The sequence below is a fragment of the Lemur catta genome, chromosome 1 (assembly GCF_020740605.2).
Source record: "Lemur catta isolate mLemCat1 chromosome 1, mLemCat1.pri, whole genome shotgun sequence".
Classification (NCBI taxonomy): Eukaryota; Metazoa; Chordata; class Mammalia; order Primates; family Lemuridae; genus Lemur; species Lemur catta.
In genome coordinates, this window is record NC_059128.1 from 37,323,919 (window position 1) to 37,350,758 (window position 26,840).

Genomic DNA, 26,840 nt, shown 5'->3' on the forward strand with positions numbered 1-26,840 from the left:
GCCACAGGGTTTCATAAGCATTACATCCTTTAATTATTTCTAAGCCCCAAATTTCCCATCTCAAAAATGGCAAAAAAGAGTCATTTGTTGACTAATAAGGATATTGTTAGTGGGTCGCCCAAGTTGTTTGAGAACCTGAGATGCCAAACAATAAAGGAAAAGGACTATATCTGAGCCTTGTTCATCTTGGAGGATAAGTGTTTTCCACAGCCTGCTCCCTAGAGCAGAAAGGGAGTACCCTAAAAGATGCACAGTCATAGTTTTTTGATTTAGCATCATGTTAGCTAAGGAATGAGCCAGCAGCAAAGATTTACTGTACTTCCTCTTTTTTTTTTGTTTTTAATCTTGGGGAAGGAGAGGAAGGAGTTAAGATGTCATGGAACTTAATCTGCAAAGATGTAAACTGTTGTTTTGACCTTCTTTTGCTTCTGTAGCTCTCAAATTACCTAATAGAGTGCTGAGCACACTAAAGGCAGTTAAATGTACTGGTAGATAAATTGAACAATAGAAGTGGCATATAATGAGAACATTTGCAAAGAAAAGTGACTGCAGAGTCAAAAAATATCTACCGGGGGTAACATAACCCATTCAGATTTAAAATCGTTTCAGCATCTTTCTAAAAGATATGTAAACAACAAATTGATTCATACAGTTTAGTTTTTTTTAAGTCAATTACATGATATAAAGACAGATATTTTTTAATGTTGTGTAGACAAAACACCAGTTGACTAACTAAAATTTTATTATTCAGTCAGTCGCGTGTGTCCTCAACCTCCAGATATAAAACGTAATTTTGGTACTTTTGTCTTCAAATGTTCTATTTGTTCAGCTTTTATGAATTTTTATGAATTTTTTTGTGTATATATTCTCAGAAGTAATTACAAAAGGCAATAGCAATAAACAATGAGCAGTATAATGGAGTCTAAAATAAAATGGTTCTTTGACAATTTAAACATAGACATTCTTTCCTGCTGTGTATCTGATTGTCTTATAATTTTCAAAAAGCACAGTGCAAAATGACATGAATCCATACATCAGTAATTCTTATGGAAATGTCTTGTCATATTCACAAAAAGCATAATTTGACTTGTATATAAGCCTTTTGTTTACTGATAAGGATAAAACAACACGAAGGACTTCAGTGAAGACTTTACCATATGAGAGAAGTTACCCCATGCCATGGTTTATTTGAAATTTATAGTGGGTACATTCACAGTAAAAGAATATCTTTATGACTTCCAGCAGCCATTTGGCATTTTATTATAAAGTATTTTCATAGTTGAAGATATGGTATTCTGTTACTAATGCACCTTGTACACTGCCGTGTGTATGCAAGATGTGGGTGTTTAATAAATACTATTTGATGATAAGACTTAATTTAGTCATGACATTTTGTGAATGCCTGTGATTCACATACCTCCCTGGTGCTCACATATGTGCTTGGGTTTTGGTTTTGTAAAGGTTGAAGAGCAAACTTGGTGCCTTAAAAAGCAATGCACTTGCACATAGTCAACCCATTTGGTGAGAAGCCTGCTGGTGACCCCTGTGGAGGCCTGAGGTTTTGATTGATTCCACAGCCACAGATGGCTCCCTGCTTTAACCCAATCATTTTGCAAATATAAGACCAAAATGTCAGCTGGGGAATGAGAATGTAAATGGGTCATCACAAATCCATCATGGCTATTAGAGAGATAATTCAAAATACAGGTTGTGTTGATGATAGATAACTTCGATATGGGAAGGAAAGTTCATGTCATCACACAATTCTCAAGATGTTCAGAGTTAGCAAAGCCTTCAGGGAAAGAGTCTGGTTTGAAAAGTTAAGTCTTTATTTTCATTTTTGAATACTGATAGTTGATCTGATCGATATTAATTCCAGTGAATTTCTGGGTTATGATAATAATGCAAAGATACATATACACTTACATATATACATAAAGCTTGACTATAACATTAAGGTTCTCAATAAATTCTTGGAAAGAACCATGGAAATGAGTAGAGTTCTGAGAATACTGACCTGGCCTTGAGGCAAATCTGATGTATTTCCAAAGCCCAATTTTTTTTTTTTAACAAAATGAAATGCATTAAGCTTTAAAATCCCAAGTTCTATGTTGTTTCTGGCTTTTGGTTTGTTTTTTATTTTATTGTGTTCCCATATGTAACATCAACTAAGACTCAGACTTTCCCATGGCTTTGCTAGTTCCATGTTCTCTGCCTGGGGGGAGGGAAGGAGGGCTCCTCATTTCCTCCTTTTGCCATTCTGTGCACCCACTGAAACCAACTCCTCTGGGAAGCTTTTGTGTCCCAGAAGCAAGAAAGGATGCTCCCTCGTGCGTATTCCCACAGCACTTTCCCCTTGCTGCAGCTTCTGTTCATTATCTTTCATCACAGCTGTCGCCAATGTACTGTAAACTCCTGGAGGGCAGCAGACTGTGTCTTACTCACCTTGGAACCATGAGAAGTGCTTATTAATGCAGTGTCCTTCACAGATGGGCTCCCAGTGACCACGGGAGGAATCCAAGTGGATTTTTTTTTTTCCTGAACCAGCCAAGAGTCATTGAGGTCTTTGATGTTGTCAGAGATTGTGTGATAAAGGCAAAGAGAAATAACCTTTTTAAATCTTAATTCTATTTCAGTTTAATCTTAATGCAAAACAAAATTTGCATGACAGCTCTTCTAAGACTGTTCTTCTGAGTTCTACTTTCTTGCTTCTTCCACTCTGGGACCAGTTCTGCAAGAAGCAGGGCTTGCTGCTTCAGGGTTCCTAGCACAGTTCTCATCAATTATTCTGAAATGCTAGAGGGGAGACAGCTCATTGCTGGGGAAAGTGTCCATGAAAAAATGTATATCATTTATAATGAGCTTAGTAGAGAAGTTTTTGATATCCATGTTCATATTATATAGCAAGTACTTTAAGCTTCAGAAATGGTTTCTATGCATCAATACTGACTATTTTTCAGACACCAAATCAGAAATCATCTTTCTCAGAGTGCATATGCTAATAATTGTTTCAAAAAACACCCTGACAGAAATTGCAGTGCAGAATAACCTGACCTCATGTAAAAAACTTTTTGGCTATAATTGTTTTCATTTAACATACGATAGGTACCCTAGAGAGAACTTTCATTCTTTTTAGGAATGAACACTTAACAAAAAATCAAGCCGTATAACATAATGGTTAAAAGCAACTGCTTTAGAATCCAATAACCTAGTCTCAAATTCTTCTTCGGCTACTCCTAGGATGATTGACTCATCCTAGTTTGCCCTGACACTTCCAGTTTTAGCCCTGAAAGTCCTGCATCCCAGAAAACCCCTTCATCCTGGGCAAACCGATATGATTGATCACCCTAGAAATGTAATACCTTGTTCAAGTCGTTTATTTTCTCTAATTCTCAGTTATCTCATCTATAAAATGGGAATAATAGTACTTGCCTCATAGGGCTGTTATAGAGCTTAAATAAGTTAATTCATGTACAGCTATTAGCAGAGTACTTAGCACATAAGAAAGTTAAAGTTATTGTCTTCCTTATTATTAGCTAGTATATTTTTTTAAACAATGAGACACATAGAATTAAACAAACGAAAAAAACAGAACCATATGAGCACGTTATTGACAACACTCAAGACTAATCAAATCATCCCCTGGCTAAGTCTCCCTTCCTTCCATCCCTGAGTCATTGATAGGATAGAAACTGGGGTGGGGAGTGAGGGTGTGGGGGATGTTTAGCCCTCTAAACGCAATCCAGGGCTCTGTGGCAATAACAGACCTGATCAAGAGCCACGATGCATTCACCGTTCTAGAGGAGGGGCCACACCTCAGTTGTCTCTAGTCATCTGGCCCAAGAGAGGGCAGGACAGAGGATCTAAACTGTTCAGTCCCCAGAACATTACCACGTCTTTGGAAGAGCTGTCTTAAAAGATACAACTTCTATGACATCCTACCTTTGTGTTGCCAAAGGAAAGTCTGTAGCAAGATAAAGTTATTCATAGAGGACATTTTTCAAATATTTGGCAACTTGTACTTTGTAAACTTAGTCATTCAATAGAATGGATTGAACTGTTATAACTGCTAAGTAGTGTGCTAGGGATACAGAGATAATAGGACCATTCTTACCCTCAAACATTTCATAGTCTCAATAACGCCAATCAGTGAATAAGTAGAAATGCTAAAGTAGGTATTTGGTAACACCATTATGCAGACAAGCCAACTATAATAATGGTATAGCAAACTTGATAATTTTCAGTGTTTAGTTATTTGACTTCATTTGTCTAATGTATCAGTAGGCACTGATAACTAGTGTGACTATAATGAAAGGTAGGCCACTGTTCAGTAAGGTTTGTCACTGGCTTGTTGATGGATGTGTATGTAGCTTTTCACATAAATGCAACAACCATGGCACCTTCAGAGACATCAGATACCCCAGCAATAGGCCTTTCCCAGGGCTTTTATACAAGTGTATAATATCTGCACCCCGGCCTACAAAAAGGATAAGAAGAACAAAGCAATAAAGACATAGGGAAAAAGAAAGAACTAAAGAAGGCACCATAGGCAAATGAAAAAGTTGCATATTGCCTCCTCTTAGCCTTTGAGTCTCAGCTTAAATGTCACCTCCTTAGAGAGGCCTCAGCATATTATCTGACATAACTCACTCCTCCCCACTGATAACTGTTCATTTTTTCTCCTACATACTTGTTTGTTTCCTTCAAAGCACTTTTATAATTGTCAGTTATTTTGTTTGTCTGCTGTATAGGCTAAGCGTCCATAACAAAGAGATACAACAATAAAGTGGCTCAAGCAAGTTAGAAATTTCTCTCTGATTTATCAGTCCAGAGAGAGGTGGGTGGTCAGGTGTCTGTACTGTGAGGTGAGCCAGGGATCCAGATTCCTTCTGTCTTGTTGCTCATCATCTCCTTGGGCGTTGCCTTCATCCGTGTTGTTAAAGCTGGTTCATCAAGACTTGTTCATAGTCTAGCTCACGGGAAGGGCCAAGAAAGAGTGGAAGGCAACCAGTTTCTTCTTTAAGGATGTGATCCAGAAGCAACATATGGATTCCTTAGGGGGAATTGGGAAGTGTAGTATTTAGCTGGGTGGCTGTATGCTACAATTCCTTGGTGGGGAATGTGGGGGTTGTTGCTAAAGGGAAGAAAGGCAGGGTGGACACTGGGGGACAATTAGCAGTCTCTGCTATGCCTGAGTAGTTGTGGTTTTGTTTGTTGCTGTTTGGTTCTGTCTTCCATGGGGCCAGAGACTCTGCATCTGTCTCATTCACTGTTACATCCCTAGAAACTAGAATAAGTGCCTAGCACAAAGGAGGCACTCAGTGCCTACTGGTATATTGGATGAGTGAAGTTAAATAAGGAAACACTGAAAACTATCAAGTCTGTTTTATCATTGTTAGGTTTAGTTTGTCTTCATAATTCACAGGTGTTACCAAATACTTACTTTAGACTCGCCCCTTATTTATTGATTGGTATGGCTGAGACTTTAAGCACCCAGCATGGTGACTGGCACATAGCAAGCAGTCAACAAATGCTCTTTCCTTCCATTTCTTTGGGTCAGGAAGAAAAGATTCCTATATAGCTTACAAAAACATGTTGAAAAATAATATTGAAACTATTATTATGCCATTTAGAGAAGCAATCTGAAGCATTTTCAGTTAAAATACACCCTTAAACATTATCATGGGGTCATCTGACAAATAGCAACTGGCAGCTAACGGGCAACTGGATAGCTCTGTTTTAACCCTGGTTCCTTCCCAAAATATAAGAGTATCTACCTTACCAACTTCCAAGTATACAAAAAATAATATATTGAATAATATACATGAATTTGGGGCAAAGATAATAAAAACAAAAATACAACAGAGGGTGTACATTGACTCTGGCCTGTTTCTACACACGTAGGAAAGGAAAATTTGATTCTGTTTTCTTTCCAGCTGCTCTTTGCAAGAAGCATTTATTTTGAAAACCACTCTCTGTTGAGGGACAAATTAAATTCTAGCTAATTGTTAATCAAATTTTAAAAAACACTTAAATGGTATTGATTTGTTTGTGGCCCAGTCCTTAACTAGAACAAAGCACAATCTTTGGGAGTCATGATCAGAGGACTCCTAACACCAGATGTGGGAGATAATGTCCTGCAGATTACTTTTAGGTGTTTTTTTTAAAACCATGAGAATTTAATGCTCATGTTGAATTATTGACATATTAATTGGTTGTTGGTTCCTTTCCAGGACACATTTGGTTTTGGCTTCTGCTTTCATTTTATGAAATCTTACAGAACAAAGAAATACAATATCCTTTGCAAGCCCTTATTTATTCATGGTTTTACCCAGACTCTTTTAACTATTCATGTACTAGTTTGTTTGTGATGCATATTTTGCCCTCAGACACCACATATTCATCTCAGACTACTCAGAGAATATGGCTGTGAGATGGTGTCCAAAGTTTAGGTGGAATATATATAATTTCAAATAACTATCTGAATTTGTTTGGCTGAACATCAGAACATCAACACTTCTGTCCTTGGAAATTCATTACCTATTCTTTAGCCTGTACAAATCCTCCACATCCTTTAATATTGAGCTCAAATCTTTTTTACGCTGGGGAACTTCTCTAACCAGGCACTTCTGCAGTGAAAGAACTTTCTTTTGAATCTATCTTTTTAAGTCTCTTTGAGGATACCCTATCCCAGGAGCCTAGAGCTCCTGGCTATGCTGAAATAAATGCAAGTCCTGGTAGATGTTCACTGCTTTTTCATAGTATCTGCTTGAACCACTTTCTTTCTTAGCTTCTATATTGTCGAATCCTACTCCTTTGCTATATTTTCTCCTAGTTCTTCCAGTTTGACATACAGTTTTGACACAAAGAACAGCATTTTACTAGGCCATTTTTAAATACCATAAAGTAAATGGAAAAAGACATTATATGATTACATCACTGAGCCTCAATAATCTCACAAAAAGTCATATACGCCATGGATATTCATTGCAGCATTATTTAGAATAGCAAAAGAACTGATGATTTATGTAGTTACATGAATGTCCAACAGAAGGGGAATGCTTAAATAAATTTTAGAACATTCATTTTGGAATACTGACTTTTAAAAATATAAGGTAGATGTCTATATACTTAAATGGAAATATGGCTCTGGTATAGTATAGGAAGTAAAAAGCAAATTTTAAAGATAATGATCCCATTCTTATAAAAAATAATAATAGGTCTACAACTCCCTAAATAGTATCATTGTTATTTCTGAAGAATGGGGCTAGAAATAGGGATTTTTACTTTATAACTTATGTACTTCTATTATTTTTAAAAAATTATAGTGATCATTTATAATTTTAAAAAACCACACAAATTCATCTGATGTGACCCCCAAACCTACATGCTACCACTGTGGAAAATTATTGTTGGACTAATTGTTCAAATCACTTCTATGCTCTAAAACAATCAGTGGATCCTTGTTTCCTACTGCCTTTTAATACCCTCACGCTGATTCCATAATCCTAGCCATGCCTTCTGGCCTGAGTTCCTATTGCTCCCCAAGTGCTTGTGTTTGTGTAGGGATTCCTTCCTATGCATTACTTAGCTCTTGCTTTTGGTATTAGTTCTCCCCCAAAAAATGACTTCCTGCTGTATCCTTCTGCAGGTGAGAATCATGTGTATTCTCAAAGCCCTAGTGCAGGTCTCACTTTCCTCACAGTATCAACTCTTCTCCAAATTTCTGAAAACTCAATGTATTGTTATTGATTATCATGTAGATAGGTTACACTACGAATATTTTATTTACCCCCTTAGAATGTGCAGCTGATTAAAATTTTGTGTTAATGGCTGGGCGCGGTGGCTCACGCCTGTAATCCTAGCACTCTGGGAGGCTGAGGTGGGTGGATTGTTTGTGCTCAGGAGTTTGAGACCAGCCTGAGCAAGAGCAAGACCTGTCTCTACTAAAAATAGAAAGAAATTATATGGACAACTAAAAATATATATAGAAAAAATTAGCTGGGCATGGTGGAACGTGCCTGTAGTCCCAGCTACCTGGGAGGCTGAGGCAGGAGGATCGCTTGAGCCCAGGAGTTTGAGGTTGCTGTGAGAGAGGCTGACACCACGACACTCTAGCCTGGGCAACAGAGACTCTGTCTCAAAAAAAAAAAAATTGTGTTAATGTCAGAAATTGTGCATATTTTAAATTTATCACTTATAATTTATTGCGTTTTCCTTCCTGGGGATAAAAGAAAAGAAAGTGAGAAGAAAAGCATCTTGGTGTAGTCTCCTGACTGAGCACTCAGAAACACTTGGATCAACGCAAACTCTGGCATATCAACCACTGAGTTATTATCTTGCTTTAAACACACAATTTACCTCAGCTCATAGATCAGATAGCTCAGAGGAGCAGAATAAATGCTGTTGTTGATAAAGGACATTAATCTTTCTTGTCACTTTCCTTGATTAGTATGGTTACTCCTGGAGCCCATTTTCTATACACCTAGTAGAATAAATTTTCTACATATGTTTTGACCTTGAATACATATGAATAGTGTGTATGTGTATGTTTGTTAAAGTCAAAGGGTTTGCCTTTGAGTGTACCAAATGATGTGTCCTGAATTCTAGGTTTATGCTAATTTGTCCCAAGATGTCATTTACCTGTTTCTGTTGTTTATAACCTGCATTCCAATATGGGATTATGTATGGAATTAGGAATACTCAAAACCCAAAATTAAATTTCAAATATTTCATGACTAGCAAAACATATGAGTTAGATTTTGAAAATCTGAGGAAGAAGGCATACACTATGTAAACGCAAAATGGCAGCTAATCATTATTATATTTCAAAATAAATACATTCTCCTTTGCACAGGTACCTCAAAAGGGTGTTTACCCTATGAGTTTTTGAAATCCACTTTGATGTACTCTCAGGAAAACATAAGTCCTACACACACACACACTTTCTTGCCACAACCACTTAACAATTTTTATAAGAAATGAACATTGATCAGCTTTTGAGTCAAATTTGTGCTGAGATTGCACAAAGATGGTTTCTTTCTACTTTACTGCTTCTTTAGCTGTAATGTGACTTCAAATTCAGATCCATTTAGCTTTGCTAAAGAAACCTGCCACAGACTATTTGGTCTCCTTTAATCCTGTCAACAATTCCAAGAATAGTGCTGATAGCATAAGCTTTGGAGTCAGATTGTCCTAAATCTAATCTGAGTGCTGGTTCTGCCATTTTTGGCTGCATTCCTAATAGCAAGTGCCTTAAACTTTCTAAGCTTCAGTTTCTTCATCAATAGCAGGGGCGTGGTTAAAAAAAAAAAAAAAGGCCCTGTGCTGTGTGGCCACAATTTCCCTTTATAAAACACATTCTAATGAGAGACCCTAATTCCAACTTCAGCTTTATCTTATGGATTATTCCAGACTGAGGTAAATCCCCTTCCTAGGGTCTTCTTCAATCTGTTTAAAATGATAGAGATGGGTCTTAGACAATTATCATAAAAATTCTTTGCTCTGACTTTAATGTCTTTTCAAATTTATGAAATATACCCACTATAGTGGCTAAAAGTGCATTTTGAAATGATTCAGTTGTTTAAGAAAACCAACAACTTATCAACCTGCGTGACTTAGTTGGCCACAAATGCAACATGAGTGCAGGCAGCAGGAATAAAAGTTTGTGAATAAAAATAGGAAATTTAAGTCAAAGGACTCAAAATGGGGAGGAGAAGTAGTCTTGCTATTTCTCTGTATCTGTATCATTATTGGCTTATAGCCATGTCCAGGTCAGATTTTAGAGGGATGAGGACAAATTAGAGTGTATCCCCCAGTTGGAAGCAGCAAGGAGTCTGGACACATAGTCATTGACTTGTTCTGTAAATACTTACGAAACAAAAATCTATGTGCTTAGCTCCAGGGAAAGAGTGAAGCACAAGTCACAGTCCGTGTTTTCTAGGAGCTCATGAGGAAAACAAAACTGTGAAAAAGAGAGTGAAGAAGGTTCTACCCTAATCCATGAGAACATAAAGAGAGGCCATACATGTCTTCAAATGTTTGAAAGTCTGTGGAAGAAGGAAGCTGGGCTTTGTTTCCCATCATAGTTTGTGCAACCCTCGTGCTAGCATCCCAAATTGTTTTTTCTTTCTTTGTTTTTAAATGAAATTAAATTTTTAAAGAGTAATATATTCATCTGGTTGAAAAAGAAAAATAATTTTTCAAATGAAGTATATACAATGAAAATTCACCCTCCACTTCTGTTACTCTCTATCCTGTCCCACCCACCCCATGGTTAGTAACTAGTTTCTTGTATGTTCTCTCAGTGTTTCTTATGCAGCTACAAACAAATGCAAACATATATTCTCATCTTGTAAAGAAATCCTGAGATTGGGAGGGGGCTGCATGAGATGACCTGAAAGGACTTTTCCAATCCTTCTTTATTTTTTTCTGATAATGCCATGCCTGACCAGAAAGATGAATCAGGATATACGATGTACCATGCAGGACCTCCCTTCTCCTATAGTGATCCTTCAGCAGACACTGCTACCCACCCAGCGGCACTGCCACTGCAGCCAGGGGGATCCAAACTTCCAGTTACAAACAATGGTTTTCTGGTAAATTTTTGTGACACACTAGGTTACGATGCCTATGTATATATGGGAATGTCCTTCATTTTGGTGCTTCACACACAGTAAGTGTTCAGTAAATGTTTTTCATTTGAGTAACACATGTTGCATGGTAAAGCTTATTCTCAAAGCTCTTGAATGTGACTCAATCAGATGGTAACATGAAGGTAATTGTTCAGTCTGTAATTGTTTTGCACATACTGTGTGCAAAGCACAGTGCCAGGGATACAGGGATATGAAGAGGTACAAGACATTTTTCTCAACAAATATACAAGGAAAAGATAACTGGCAACAAAAGCAGGAAAGTCAATGGGTGCCATGGCCATGGAGTGGAGATGGGGACAAAAGCACTGAGAAGTGGGGTCATGGGGGAAAACTTCCTAGAGGAGGTGGACTTCATTGGAGACTTTATTTAGATTTGGGGAGGAGTGAAAGAGCCTTTCAGTTGAGGGGAAGCAATTGAGCAAAGGCACAGAAGTAGAAAGTCTCATGGTATTTATGTGGGCTTGAGCAGGTGTGTTTCTTGAACAATCTCAGAAAAAAACATCAAGATAGGCTGGGACCCTGTTGAAGAGGATCTTGAATTCTAAGCCAAGGGATGGGCAAAGATAGCCACCAAAGGCTTTGGAATAGAGAAGTGACATGGTAAAAGTGATGTTTTAGGGAGATGAATATGTCAGCCTTGTGCAGGGAGGTACAGGTGGGAAGACGTTAGGCTGGAAGCCGAGAACTCTTAGGAAACCATCATGATAATCCCAGTAGAAGGTGGTAAGGGTTTGGCTGGGGAGGTAGCCATGGAATGGGAAGGAAGGGAGAAAAGTCATAGAAAAAGAATTACGAGTGATTCCAAGTATATGACATTTTGGAATAGGCAGAATTGTGGAGACAGTAAAAAGATCAGTGGTTGCTGGGGGTTAAAGGGAAGGAGGGTTGAATAGGTAGAGCACAGAAGATTTTTAGGGTGGTGAAAATACTCTATATATCACTATAATGGTATATATATGTCTTTATACTCTTGTCCAAATCCATAGAATGTACAACACCAGGAGTGAACCCTAATGGAAACTCTGGACTTTGGGTGATGATGTGTCAACATAGGTTAATCAGCTGTAATAAATGTACCACTCGGGTTGGTGATAATGGTGGAGGCTGTGCATGTGTCTTGGTCAGTTTGGGCTGCTATAACAAAATATTATAAACTGGGTGGTTCATAAACAACAAACATTTATTTCTTACAGTTCTTGAGGCTAGAAAGTCCAAGATCAAGGCATTGGTAGACTCAGTGTCTGGCGAGGGTCTGATTCCTAGTTCATAGAAGGCACCTTTTCTCTGCATCTTCACATGGTGGAAAGGGCAAAAAAACTTCCTTTACCTCTTTTATAAGGGCACTAATCCCACTCATAAGGACTCTGCCCTAATGATCTAATCACCTCCCAGAGTCCTTACCCTCAAATACCATTATTTGGGGTTAGAATTTCAGCATATGAATTTGGAGGCGGGGCACAAACATTCAAACCATGGCAGCATGTTTGGAGGCTGTATGGGAAACCTCTGTACCTTCCTCTCAGTTTTGCTGTGAACTGAAATCTGCTCTTAAAAAAAAAGGTCACTTTTAAAAAGAAAGCATTACTGGGACTAGCTAGATAATTTTATGTGGGGAGAGAGAGCAAAAGAACTATTAAAGTGCAAACAAATTTATAGTACACGTATTTTTTTTTTTTGCTACTACCCATGTTGTACATAGCATTGAGGAAAAGTGACCAGGAATAATTATCTTTCTTCTTGGAAATCAGAGAGCAACATTCTATCAACGAATGATAAATAGAAAGATGTTTGGGGATAGCCCTTGTTTTTGTTCCAGAGGTAATTCTTTGCGTGGTGGAGGTAACTTAGAGCTTTCTCTGTACTGAAAACATTAAGAGTTGAATGCATGTAAATTAGGTGGATGAATTAGAAGATAGTGGTGATAGTTGCATTACTCTGTGAATATACAAAAACAGCTGAATTGTTCACTTTAAAAGAGTGAATTTTATGATATGTGAATTATATATGAATAAAGCTATTATTTAAAAAAGCAATGGAAAATCTATATAGGGTTTTGAGGACCGTTTCTTAAGATCTAAGTAAATTATAAATAAATATTTACCTTCACCCTCCTCCCAAAAAAGATTGTTCCCCAAAGAAGGCCACAGAACACAGAATCACCTTTCCATCTTTAGACAGTGGGAGGAAAAAAAAAAATCTCACACTTCCAAGCTCATCAGAACTTTCCCTTTCAATCCATCTCAGTGCCCTGCAGCTTTATGGTTTCCAAGGCACTGCTGATAACTCTCAAAACGTTAGACTATGGTTTGTCTGCTAAGCCAGGTTTTTTCCTCTAACGGAATGTTTTGCTAAAGTGAGAACTTCCCAGGCAATGCAAACCTTGGCTCTTCGTAGGAAAAAGAAAAAACCAACTTGCTGAATCATGAATCATTTTTTATTAAACATTAATTTTGCAAAAGCAAGAGCTAAATCTATTATTCTGGCAGACAAGTTTAAATAAGGAAGCGAGTCGGGGAAAGAAAGAGTAGTTATTCATATTCTTAAACCCCCAAGCATGTCATCAGCTTCAGCTTTGTCTTTTGCTAGAGAATGCAGGCTCATTTTATTTTATTTTTGAACTCTATTAACTAATCACATAGATAAAACTGGTAAAGAATTGAGTGTACGTGGATTTCTCAGTGCCCATTTGTCATGTTAAATCACAGGCCACTTAATTTCAGAAAGAGAATGTTTTCTAGGTGACATAGAGGTTCTTGGAGACTCCCTGGCATAGCCATCCCTCATAGAAGGCTCTGTTGTCAAATGTGGCACAACCTCCAAACTGTGGGCCTGGTGATTTTGTAGCTGTCAGGGAAGATGAGTGGGAGCAATCAGGAAAAAAGCCTCACAGCCTGCAGCCAACTGCTATCTGTCACATGGACAGCCTCAGGGCAAAGGACTCCGGGAAAGGCGAATGCAGATTTACTTCAGGTCATTGATTTGGGTCTATAATTCTTGATTTTTAATGTGTACCTTTCTCCCCAGTGTCAATACAGGTTTTTTGGGGGGATAGAAAACATATTTTATTACTAGAATATATTAAAGACACATTATTTTAGGATGTTGCACTTAAATATTTGTTATGATCAAATTTTTGCCCCAAGTTCATATTGCCTTTTTTTAGTAAGAGAGAGGATTCTTTTTTAATATAATTTTTTTCAAAATGTTAGAGGGTACAGGTGTTCTTGTTACATGGAGGAATTGTATAATGCTGAAGTCAGGGCTTTTAGAGTGCCCACCACCAGAATATTGGATAGTTAAGTTTTTATCCCTCATCCCCCTCCCACCCTCTCCCCTTCGTAGTTTCCAATGTCCTTTACACCACTTTATGACCATGTGTACCCATTGTTTAGCTCCCACTTATTAGTGAGAATGTGTGGTGTTTGGTTTTTCATTCCTGAGCTACTTCACTCAGGATGATATTCTCCAGTTCTATCCATGCTGCTGCAAATGACATTATTTCATTCCTTTTTATGGCTGAGTAGCACTCTATGGTATGTATTAACATATACCACATTTTCTTATCCACTCATCAACTGATGGGCATTTAGATTGATTCCACATCTTAGCAACTGTGAGTTGTGCTGTGGTAAACATTCGTGTACAGGTATCTTTTTGATATAATGACTTCTTTTCCTTTGGGTACATACCCAGCAATGGGATTGCTGGATCAAATGATAGGTCTACTTTTAATTTTTTGAGGAATATCCATGTTTTCCATAGATGTTGTATTAGTTTACAGTCCCACCAATAGCGTATGAGAGTTCCTTTTTCACCACATCCATGCCAACATCTATTGTTTTTTGATTTTTTAATAATGGCCATTCTGATAGGGGTAAGGTGGTATCTCATTGTGGTTTTAATTTGCATTTCCCTGATGATAAGTGATGTTGAGAATGTTTTCATCTGTCTATTGGCCATTTGTCTATCTTCTTTTGAAAAAACTCTGTTCATGTCTTTTGCCCACTTTTTAATGGGGTTAATTGTTTTTTTCTTGCTGATTTGTTTGAGTTCTGTGTAGATCCTGGCTATTAGTCCTTATTCAGATGTGTAGTTTGTGAGAATTTTCTCCCATTCTGTAGGTTGTCTATTTATTTACTCTGTTGATTATTTCCTTTGCTGTGCAGAAACTTTTTAATTTAATTAAGTTCCATTTATTTATTTTTGTTGTTGCTGTATTTGCCTTTGGGGCCTTAGTCATAAATTCTTTGCCTAGATGTCTGATGTCTAGGAGTTTTTCCTATTGTTTCATCCAGAATTTTTATGGTTTCAGGTCTTACATTTAGGTCTTTAATCCATCTTGAGTTAATTTTTGTATATGGTGAGAGATAGGGATCCTGTTTCATTCTTCTGAATGTGGCAGTCCAATTTTCTCAGCACCATTTATTGAATAGAGTATCCTTTTCCCAGTATATCTTGTTGTTTGCTTTGTCAAAAATCAGTTGGTTGTAGCTATATTGGTTTTATTTCTGGGTTCTCTATTATGTTCCATTGGTCTATGTCCCTACCTTTATAGCAGTATCATATTGTTTTGTTTTGGTTACTATATCCTTATGGTATAATTTGAAGTCAGGTAATACAATGCCTCCAGATTTTTTTTTTCTTAAGAATGCTCTGGTTATTCAGGCTCTCTTTTGGTTCCATATGAAGCATAGGATTATTTTTTTCTGGATCAGTGAAAAATGATATTGGCATTTTGATGGGAATTGTGTTGAATCTATAAATCACTTTGGGCAGTATGGACATTTTAACAATGTTGATTCTTCCAATCCATGAACATGGGATATTTCTCCATTTGTTTGTTTATCTATGATTTCTTTCATCAGTGTTTTATAGTTCTCCTTGTAGAGATCTTTCACCTCCTTGGTTAAGTATATGCCTATATGTTAATACTTTATTTTTTTGCAGCTATTGTAAATGGTATTGCATTCTTGATTTGACTCTCAGCTTGGTGAGAGTCAAGGGTTGTCAGTTATACCTTTTTTACTTGCTGATGATATGATCCAAGTATATTAGTTAGCTCTTGTATACAGCTATTCATAACATCAAATTGTTCACTAAAGTTTCCCATAATGTTCACTCAATCCAGGAATACAATGTTTTGAGATGCCAGTAGATACAGGGCATCCAAAAACTATAAAAGGGATTATTCTATGTCTCTTATTTGGAAAATTCCAGAATTTTTAAGGGCCAAAGTTAATGCTTTTAGCCATTTAAGCCAACAGTAGTTATGGATAATATTTTGTATTTCTGTCATATCATTTGTAATGTCTCCTTTTTCATTTCTGATTGAGCTTATGTGAGTTCTTTCTCTTTTATTTCTAGTTTATGTAGATAGTGGTCTATCAATTTTGTTTGTCTTTTCAAAGAACAAACTTTTTATTTCATTGATCCTTTGTACGGTTTTTGGTTTTCATTTCATTTAGTTCTGTTCTGAGCTTTGTTATTTCTTTACTTCTGCTAGCTTTGGGCTTGGTTTATTCTTTTTCTAGTCCTTGAGATGTGACATTAGGTTGTCAATTTGTGATCTTTCTGTCTTTTTGATGTAAGCATTTAAGGCTATGAATTTTCCACTTAGCACTGCTTTTACTGTATCCCATAGATTTTGGAAGCTTGTGTTGCCTTCTCATTCAATTTTTAAAAAATTTTTATTTCTGTCTTGATTTTGTCAATAACCCAAGGATTGTCTGGCAGCGTTTTGTTTAATTTCCATATATTTGTGTATTTTTGAGAGTTCCTTTTGGAAATGATTTCTAGTTTTATGCCACTGTGGTCTGAGAAGACACATGGTATCATTTCAATTTTTCTAAATTTGCTGGGAGGCTTGTTTTGTGTCCTGACATTATGATCTGTCTTGGAAAATGTCCCATGTGCTGATAAGAATATATATTCCACAGTTTTTTTTTTTTTTTTTTTTTTTTTTGAGACAGAGTCTCACTTTGTTGCCCGGGCTAGAGTGAGTGCCGTGGCATCTGCCTAGCTCACAGCAACCTCAAACTCCTGGGCTTAAGTGATCCTACTGCCTCAGCCTCCTGGGTAGCTGGGACTACAGGCATGTGCCACCATGCCCGGCTAATTTTTTCTACATATATTTTAGTTGGCCAGATAATTTCTTTCTATTTTTAGTAGAGACGGGGTCTCGCTCCTGCTCAGGCTGGTCTCGAACTCCTGACCTCGAGCAATCCACCCGCCTCGGCCTCCCAGAGTGCTAGGATTACAGGCGTAAGCCACCGCTCTAAGTGAATTTTTTATTTCCAGAAGTTCTATTTGGTTTTTTTGAAGACATATCTATCTCTTTAGTAAATTTTTCATTCATTTCCTGAATTATTTTTCTGGTTTCTTTCAGTTGGTTTTCCATTGTCTCTTGGATCTCATTGAGCTTCCTTACAATCCATATTTGAAATTCATTTCAGTATTTTCATTTTGGTTGGCAACCATTGCTAGTGTGCTGGTGTGCTCCTTTGGGGAGGTCCTTTCACTCTGATTTTTCATACTTCTGGAGTTCTTGCACTGTTTCCTTCTAATCTGGAGAAGCTGTCACTTTTTGGTTTTGGATTTTCTTTTGTTTAGATGGGACCTTCTTTCCCCCCCCACTCTTAAGGCTGTGCCTATAGCATACATTGGGTAAGGACCTTTGGCTTTGCTTGTGAGTACTTTATAGGGTCTAGGTTCTGGATGGATATCTTGGTTATAGATATCCTTAGTGTGGTGGTTTTCTCAATTGCTAGTTATTTGTAGGCTATAGTGGTGGTATACTATGCACACAAGCAGATTCCCTGTCTCTTGTCGGCAAGGGGAGATGATGATCTTTGAAATCCTTTCTCATTCCTCACCCTGTGGTCTTCTTAACAGTATGAATTATATTGGAAAGCCCAGTATAATCTCTAATTCAGTACGTGATGTTTGTGGGTAGGAGTCAGCCATGCCCTCTATGACTAAATCAATAAATGCTGAATGAGCTGTACAAGTTGTCCTCCCTGTCATTAGGTGGCACTTGCAGGTAAAAGCCAGCTGCAGTGGTGTTTTTTGGAACCTGTAACTGGCCCTAGTCAATCAGGAGAAGCACTCAGATGTCCCAGGCAGTGGGTGGGGCTCTGGAGTTTCCAGGGGACTCCTTGTGCTCTACCACAGCTGAGGTGGGTGGAGGAGTGAGGCTGGGTGGGGCTGGGTGCAGTGAGCCTGCCTTCAGGCTCCACAAAGGCAGGCTCAAGAGCTGTCTCAGCAGGGGTCAAAGGTCACTCTGGGGAAAGTCACCAAGACATCTGCCTGTGGGAATGGGCAGTCTGGGATTCACAGTCTGGCAGTTGTAAGTGGGTTTCACTCTTTTCCTCTTGCCTTGCCTCGTGTAAACTCCCTGGTGTCTCGCCACAAGCAGCAGCCCAAACTAGCTGAGCTCACCAGCAATGGCACTGCAGGCTGGGAGCTTCCCTGCCCAGGATCTTGCCCTGGACTGAAAATGCAGCTTTCCTGTCGGGAGAGTGGTGCTCCACAAGTGTGCTGCAGCTGAGACCCACACTACACTCTCCTTTTAGTTCTGCCCATGTGGGCTCCCTCACCTTCCAAGATTAGCTCACAATTCTCCCTTTTGTGTCCCTGAGCAATACAATCAGGTCTTGGGGGTATAGGATCTGGCCTGTGGGCCTGTCCTCTGATCCCTTAAATTTAATCCCTGACTGTGCCAGGGAGAAGTGTGCTTGTCCTGAGTTGCCCATGCAGTGCTCAAGCAGGCTTAATGTCCCTCTGCTTTGGGGTGTGCCCTGCTTTGCTGGAGCAGCCAGACAGACAGCACCAGGGAGAGCTTTCGAGCAGGGAGCCCACAGTCTGAGCACCCCTTGGTCTGCTGCAGGTCTTTAAAAGAAAAGGCTTGAGCCCCACTCTCTCTGGAAGCCTGGGTTTGGTCGGTGCACCAAGAAGGGGAAGTAGCAACTCCTGAGAACTGTAATAGGCTGTACAGGCTGTACAAGGGGCTCAATCGTCCCTGGGGTGACCTGTGCCAACTCATGTGGGAACTACCATCAGCAGCCTTTCCACAGTGCTCCACATTCCTTAGAGGTTGATCTCTGCTGAAATCTTGCACCTTCCTGTTCTGCACAACTTCTTTCTGTGGAATCTCCAGTAGGTTCTGGCACTTTCCCCTCAGAATTATACCTGGGCTATGTTTTTTTGCATGTAAAACTTTTCCTTCTTTCTGAGATGATCTGGTGACTGACGTCTCTGGTCAGCCATTTCACCTCCTCTCCTCTACAGTTTTTTTAATTACAACCCCACTTTTTGAAAAATATTCCTCAGTTTAACAGAGCAGTTAATATTGACCCCATTCAAACAATAATTGGTGGGTTTTTTTGTTTTTGTGATTTCAGAGAGAAGAGTAAGCCGGCTGTTTCTCTAAAAGAGCATTTATACCTCTGTGCTTAGAAAATCTTTTGGTATAGTCCATCTTTTTTTTTCTGGAATTCTCTATGTTTTCACTTCAGAGCAGTAAGAGAGGCTTTATTGAGTTATAATAGTATCATCTTAAACTACAGAACCCTTATCCCAACCCTGACACATAAGAATGGGCTCTACCCACAAGGGAGATGTTCATCTGTGGGCACTAAACCCTCTCATTCCTTTTCTGTGTATAGTCTTGGTAAATTTCAACTTTTCATGCTCAAGTCGGTCATCATCGGTCATCATCACAGTCATGACAGGATCTACATCAGTTTCATCCCTAGAGAGTACTTAATGAACCACCACCTGCTCCTGGAGCTGTGCAGACAGTATGTCCTTGCACTCTGGGAATTTTAGCATCTAAGGCAGACCCCAGAGGGAATGAGTGTGGGTTGGCTTCATGAAACTCCTTCTGGGCCAAACTACCCTGATAGCGTGTCACTAGAGATAAAGGAACAAACTAATAGATGGTAATATGTTGGAAATGACTAGTGTCCTTCCTGCAAAACAGAGATGATAATAAAATCAATAGCTCTCATCTATTGAGAGTGTACTATGTGCTAGGAAAAGATCTAAGGGCATTATCTTACTTAATTGTCATAACATCCCAATAAGGTGGAAACTATTATTGTCTTATTTTAAAGATGAATAAACTGAGGCTCTAAGCAGCTAACTTGCCCAAAGTCTCACAACTGATAGTGGTTGAGCCAGAACACAAACTGCCTCAGTTGTAGGCCCCCAACTGAATGAGCTCCATTCTGTGAGGATGAGTCAGCATTAAAAATGAAGATTTTAGGCTTGAAGCTTTCCTTGGGAAAAGTAAAATATCTTCAGCAAGTCATCTTTGTCATCCCATTCTTTAGTATTGCCAGAGAATTTAAAAAAATAAAATAAAACACCTACTCTTCATGAGATTACTGAATTTGTCTGCCTCGTGGTTAGTCTTTCTGATTTATGACACTGGAGGATTACAAAAGCCCGATTTTATCAGCATGCATTGTGATTTAATGGTAATGTGTCAGCTTATTTTCATCCTTCTTCTACTTACCTTCTGATTAGAAATAGTGACCTATGGATCCTTCAGTTTTTATTATAAGTGCTTTCCTGAAGAGTTACTTGCAAATTGAAATTTTGAAAGTCAATGCCATTGTAAGTGCATCCAGGTAACTAGATTTCCTGTGCCCTCTGAGTCCAGCCACCTCCCGAGAGGGCATCTGTGGGTTCACATGTTGTTGACTCTTGAGGTACATCTGCCTCCTCCTGAATTAGACTTCTAGATGGCCCAGGATACAGCTGGAGGAAATGAGGAAATCAGATATTCCAAGGAATCCTCGGTTTTACGTGTGTGTGTGTGTGTGTATAGTAATTTCTAGTCTAGACAAGGAAAGCACTTTTATTTAGTGGATTTGTATTTAACAATGTGACAATATGGATTCCGACCTAGGGCACCTGGCTTGTGTGCTTGGCCTCAGTTCCCACATCTGCCAGCTCTGCAGGAAGTGCTGACAAGAATTAATTGGTTTTCCTGAGCCTTAAGGCTCAGTTCTGCTTTTCAGTTCCAACGATCCCCACAGGACTCTGCTGTAACATAACTTACAGTCTAGGAGGACTTTCTGTTTACACTAATTCTATCTGATAGGCACCATATAATGTATATATATTTTCAAATCCAGTAAGTTAGAATCTTGAGAATCTTTCGGGATATTCAGCTCAATTTTCAAAAATGGGAAATAACCATATTCAAAGTACTTGAATTATTCATTTTTTTATGATGGTTCTACCATGGTACCATCTAAAATGTGTGGGAAAACATTTTAAAAAATAGAATGTGCAGTTTACACAAATGACATTGTTCGTCTTCCTATTTCTCTAATTGGTAGTATTTATAGAGTATGGCAAAGGGATCCTCCCAATTTCATGCTGGGCTTTCTGAGCAAGGCAGACCTGGTAGGGTAAGAATTTTAGGGATGAGAATTCTTCCCAATTATTGATTCTACTCACAGTCTCTTAAATAATGTAGGTATAATCTAGGTTCCGTTCCTTTAATTATTGCTGTACATCTTATAAGCCCCTATTCTCTGAGGCATCACCTTGGGGAAAATTATATTGATTCTGTTTTTCAGGAAAGGATGAAGTAAAAAGCAAATTGTGTCAGACTATAGCGGTAGCCAATCAGTAAAAAAACATGGAAAGTTAGAAGCGAATTCTGCAGTTGTCTCATCTAACTTTCTATAAAGTGCTGGCTTCTGCCAGTACAGGTGCTGGGCCTCTCTCTACCTGAGTGTCTACTAGGATCAGAACCCTCTTGTTCTGAGATTCAGCTCCATTCCCTTGTGAGATAACTCAAATTCTTAGACTGTTTACACATAACATATTTAAAACATCCCATCTGCAACTTGCATTAATTAGTCTTAGTTTGTTCTAAGTAGCTGCATAGAATAAACCCACTCATTGACTAATTGGTCCATTTATTTATTTTGTATTAGATGCCTATTGTGTACAATATAGTGTGCCAGACATAAGCCTCATACTCAGGAGCTGGCAGATTAGCAAGAGATAACACGTACATACATAAGTCACCTGTTGTATATGCCACGTGCACAGTGTAAATTCAGTTTATACTATAAGAATGAGGACAGAGAACAACAGGAAGGGGTCAGATGCTGCACGCATAGCTAGTGCTATTGTCTGCATGATTTTGTCCCCCAAAATTCATATGTGGAAATGCTAACTAACCCTCAAAGTGATGGCATTTGGAGGTGGGGCTTTTGGGAGGTGATTAGATCATGAGGGCAGAGCCCTCATATGTGGGATTGGTGCCCTTAAACAAGAGGCCCCATAGGGATCTCTCACCCCTTCCACCATGTACAGTTACAGCAAAAAGACGCCCATCTAGGAAGTGGGCCCTCGCCAGACACTGAATCCACTAGCGCCTTGATCTTCTTAGCCTCCAGAATACTTTTTCGTTGTTTATAAGCTATACAGTTTGTAATATTTTCACTGTATCAGCCAGAAGGAACTAAAACAGCAAATTCATCATGGAGAAAGTGTCATTTAAAGTTTCTTATGTTTGATGGCTTGAGGTTGAAGGGAATTTGGATGTGGAGGTTAGAAGGATACAGTGTTGGAGAAGTGATGGGTAGTTTAGAGCCTAGAGTTTGAACTGAAGAGTGGAAAACAGAGCTAGAAAAGCTGTTGAATCAAGTGTGAGACTGTGAAGGGCTTTGTATGCCTGGATTGGAGGGTAAGTGAGAGGAGCAGTGCAGACAGCACTGTGACAGTGGAAGTCACACCGTCTAGCATGCCAGGCTGCAGAGTTTAAGGATTATCCAGTCAGGCAGGGCAGAGCCCTGGGGCTGAGTGCTGAACAAGTGACGTTTGTGTTTAGTATGATAACTCTGGTGGCAGTAGACGGTGGGCTTGAGTGACATGCAACACACCAGGTGTACATGATATGGTGGCCCCTGCAATGGAAGCATTGTGTGACAGTTGGATGATCAGTTTGCAGTGACACAGCCCTGGAAACTACCTACTGTGTATTCTCCAGGAAAGCATTCCCTTCCCAGTTGCCACATCTGGGTACTCTTCATATGCATGGACAAACCTCTCCTTACCTTCTGGCGAGCAATTACTTATTAACACCTGCAAGTGGTTCCAAATAACTGTGGTAGAGAATTCCAGGATCCAAACATCTGTAGCGAAATATCACAGGTTGATTTCCCTGCCTCCAGTGAGATCTACCTATAGGCTAGGTGCATATAATGAAAGAAACTTTAAGAATTCTTTAGGATAAGGGTGTGTGTGCATGCATGAATTTAAATGTAATAGCTTTTCCTTTGGAGGTCTATGTATGCTTAGGCAATTCCTTTTCCTTATTTCTTTTGTTGTTGAGCTTTTTTGGTCTAACTTGAAAAGAGGGGCTGCCATATGCAAAGGAAGTACAATTAGAAGCCTAGTTGAAATGTACAGATTTGAATTGGTCTGTTGCTCGCAAAATTAGGCCATTTGCTGAATGAAGTATCATTAGCAATTTGGGGGAATTTTGCAACCTGCCTTCTCACATAATCCTGATATTTGTGCTTAATTCTAAATTTCATAATCATCTTCCTTTATTTTGCATGTATTTATTGAGTACCTAGTATGTACCAGGCTCTGTTCTAGGTGCTGGGCTACATTAGTGAACAAAATAGCCAGAGGTTCCTGTCCTCATAGAGAGTACATAGCAAGAGGAGACAATCAATAAATACATAATAAATAAATATGTTAATTACACGGTATGTTAGAAGGAGATAAGTGATATGGAAAAAGAAAAAATAGGGAAGGTAGAAGGGAACAGGAGTGCCAGGGAATAGGGAGGGGAGGGCAAGTTGCAATTTGAGATAGAGGGTTCAGGGCTGTCTTCCTTAAGAAGGTGACATTTGAGCAAAGAGTTGGAGGTGAGTGAATTAGATGTATAGGAATCTGGGGGAAGAAAGGTCCAAGAAAAGAAAGCAGCTAGTGCAAAGGTACTGGGGCAGGAGAGTGCTAGAACTGCAAAGAGGCTGGGTGCTTCTCTATTCCCTCAGAAACAAACAAGGGCTTGTGCAACCAACGAAGCTAGGAAAAGACAAAAGTTAAGTTTATTTGTAATAATGCTGAATCAAAATTGTTTTTACAAAAACTTCACAATCTGATTTGAAGAGGTACAAAGGACATTAGGGGAGGTTTCCTGGCTTCTCAGCTGCTTGGGTTTGAATAGTGGCTCTACCACTTACTGCCTGTGAGGTCTTCCATGAGATATTTAACTTCTTTGGTACTTAGTTTCCTCTTCTGTAAAATGAGCCTAACAATAGTATCAACCTTGTAGGATTGCTTTGGTGATTAAATGAGTCAATATTAATGAAAAGCTTGGAACTACGTCTGACACATAGCAAGCACTCAAATGTTAGCTATTGATATGTTACTGCTGCTACTTTGATCTCTTTTATATGAGTTGGTGCCCTAGTCTGGGCATATTCTTCAGATATGTCTTAAGGGTTTTATATTGTGCATACTTTGTGTGTATTTGTTTATATGTGTGTGGGGGGGCGTGTGTGTGTGTGTGTGTGTGATGTCCATGAATGAAGGGGCTGGACCAGAGGGTCCCAGGAGGCCTCGCCAGCTCTGTGAGTCTCCAAGAGCATCTCCTCTACCCAATTGACTATCCTGTTGTTGCATTTACAAATTAGCCTACATTTTCACCTCCACTTAAAGAGCTACAAGTACTTTCGGTACAAAGAGGGTTTCTTTTTAATAATACTGAGTAAGATAAAGTCACTGTGTGTTGCGGTAGTAGATGGTGAAAATAAGTTTCCTCGTTCTCTGGGATCTGTCTCCAACTTATCTGGGCAGCTTATGTGAGCCTCTGAGGTCTGCCACCAGAAAAATATGAGAACTGTAGACTGTCAGAGAGATAAGGAAAATTAACATGCCGGTGCCCTGAGGGAGCTCTGAGGGAACTCCAAGGTCTTGAGGAGAAAGGATGCAGTGTCTCTACAAGGCAGGGGTGGGATGTGGTGGGTTAGGCAGGAAAGGGAACTGAGACCGGGCGCCCACTCATTGTCTGCTGCTGTTTGGGTTCACAGGTGTGGCAGATGTCTCCAGTGCCATGGACCACACCTTTTCAACAGCATCAAAAGATGAGGAAGGAGCGTGTTACACATCTCTAATTTCCGACATCTGTTACCCACCTTGGGAGGATTCCACATACTTCACTGGAATTCTTCAGAAGGAAAATGGCCACATCCCCATTTCAGAGAGCCCTGAGGAGTTGGGTGCCCCCAGCCCCTCCTTACCCGATGTGCCTGGGATAGAGCCTCATGGCTTATTGAGTTCTGATTCTGGAATAGAGATGACTCCTGCAGAGTCCACTGAAGTGAACAAGATCTTAGCAGACCCCCTGGGCCAGATGAAAGCAGAAGCCTATAAATACATTGACATCACCAGGCCAGAAGAGGTGAAACATCAGGAGCAACGTCACCCAGAGTCAGAAAATAAAGATTTGGACTTGAAGAATAAGGACACTGAAATCTCAACAAAACCTGACAGGGTCCGTGAACCTGACAAACCGGCTCCTGTGGAGGGAAAAATCATCAAGGACCATTTATTTGAAGAATCTACCTTTGCTCCTTACATAGATGATCTCTCTGAAGAACAGCACAGCGCTCCCCTGATCACTGCCCCTGTCAAAATCACTCTGACGGAGATAGAACCTTCTGTTGAAACTGCTACCCAGGAGAAGACCCCCGAGAAACAAGACATCTGTCTGAAGCCAAGTCCTGACACAGTCCCCACCGTTACTGTCTCAGAGCCTGAAGATGACAGCCCAGGATCTGTCACCCCTCCATCTTCTGGAACAGGTAAAGGCCCTGGTATTCCTTGCCTTGGGAAAACCAGCATGTGGAAATCTGAATTCCTAAAACACATACTAAGGAATGACAATTTGTATTAAAAATACTTTACTATGTGGTGCCCTTAAATCTCACTTAAACTAATTTAATTAACATGCAACTTTTTTAGCCTGTGTCTGTTGTACAAACATTGAAATCTAGGATTTCCCTTAAAGTCCTATCAAATTTTTTTTTGTGAAATATTTTTTTCTTCATTTGAGGTTGGGGAGGGGGTAAGGATGACATACTGGGTTAAGGATTAAAGATAAAAATCCTCATATGGCCCTACAGGTCAGAGCAAAGAGGGAGATATTGTCTGCTTCTAGCTTAGCTTTCCTCCTTGACCTGAGTTGTCTTAGTCCATTTTCTGTTGCTTATAACAGAATACCTGAAACTTATTTAAGAAACTTATTTCTTACAGTTTTGGAGGCTAGGAAGTCCCAGGTTGAAGGGATGCTTCTGGTGAGAGCCTTCTTGTTTGTGGGGACTCTCTGAAGGTGCTGAGGTAGTGCAGGGTATCCCATGGGGAAGGGGCGGAATGTGCTAACATGCTTTGCCCAGATCTCTCTTTCTCTTCTTATAAAGCCACCAGTTCTACTCTCATGATAGCATATCAATCCTTTAGCTTTTTAATCCTTTAATCCATGAATTGATAAGGTCAGAGCCCTCATGATCTAATCACTTCTTGAAGGCTCCACCTCTCAATACTACCACATTGGGGATTAAGTTCCAACATGGGGGACATTCAAATCATAGCACAGGTAATAATAAGATGCACAAGATGCCTGCCCTCATGGAGCTTACCTGCTAGTCAGAGGAGACAGACAATAAAAACAAACATATAAATATATAGTGTCATTTCACAAAGTGTGAGTATTATACATATTGAAAGAGAGTTGGGTGTGAGCAGATTAGGGACGTCCTCTCTGAGAAGCTGACCTGTGATCTGAAACCTGAATGAGGAGAAGGAGCCCACAATTCACAGAGACAGGCAAAGAGGGATCTCTGACATAGGGTATAGCAAATGCACAGGCCCCAAAGAGGCCCCAAGGCTGTGTTACTTGGGAACTGAAAGAACACGGACAGTGAAAAGACACAAGGGAGGAGTGTGACTTAGAACACAGTTTCGGGGGGGAGGGGTGGCCAGGGCCCAGATCATGGATAAGGAACTTGGATTTTGTTCCAAATGCAACTGGAAGCCATTGGAGGGTTTTAAGTTGGGAAGTGACATCATTCATTGGTTCATCCATTCATTTAACAAATATGTGTTGACCATTTACTTCATGCTGGGCTTAGTCCATTACCACTA

The 26,840-nt window shown here is 39.4% G+C and overlaps 1 protein-coding gene across 2 annotated transcripts in view; it reads left to right on the forward strand.

Moving 5' to 3' along the window:
• Window positions 1-26,840, forward strand: part of RTN1 (reticulon 1) — a 349,490-nt gene that overhangs the window by 229,415 nt on the left and 93,235 nt on the right. For both annotated transcript variants that reach the window (XM_045566307.1, XM_045566298.1), the window contains one exon: window positions 24,728-25,501. In XM_045566307.1, coding sequence (XP_045422263.1) covers window positions 24,751-25,501 — 751 coding nt within the window. In that variant the 5' untranslated portion in view covers window positions 24,728-24,750. The remainder of the gene's footprint in view (window positions 1-24,727; window positions 25,502-26,840) is intronic.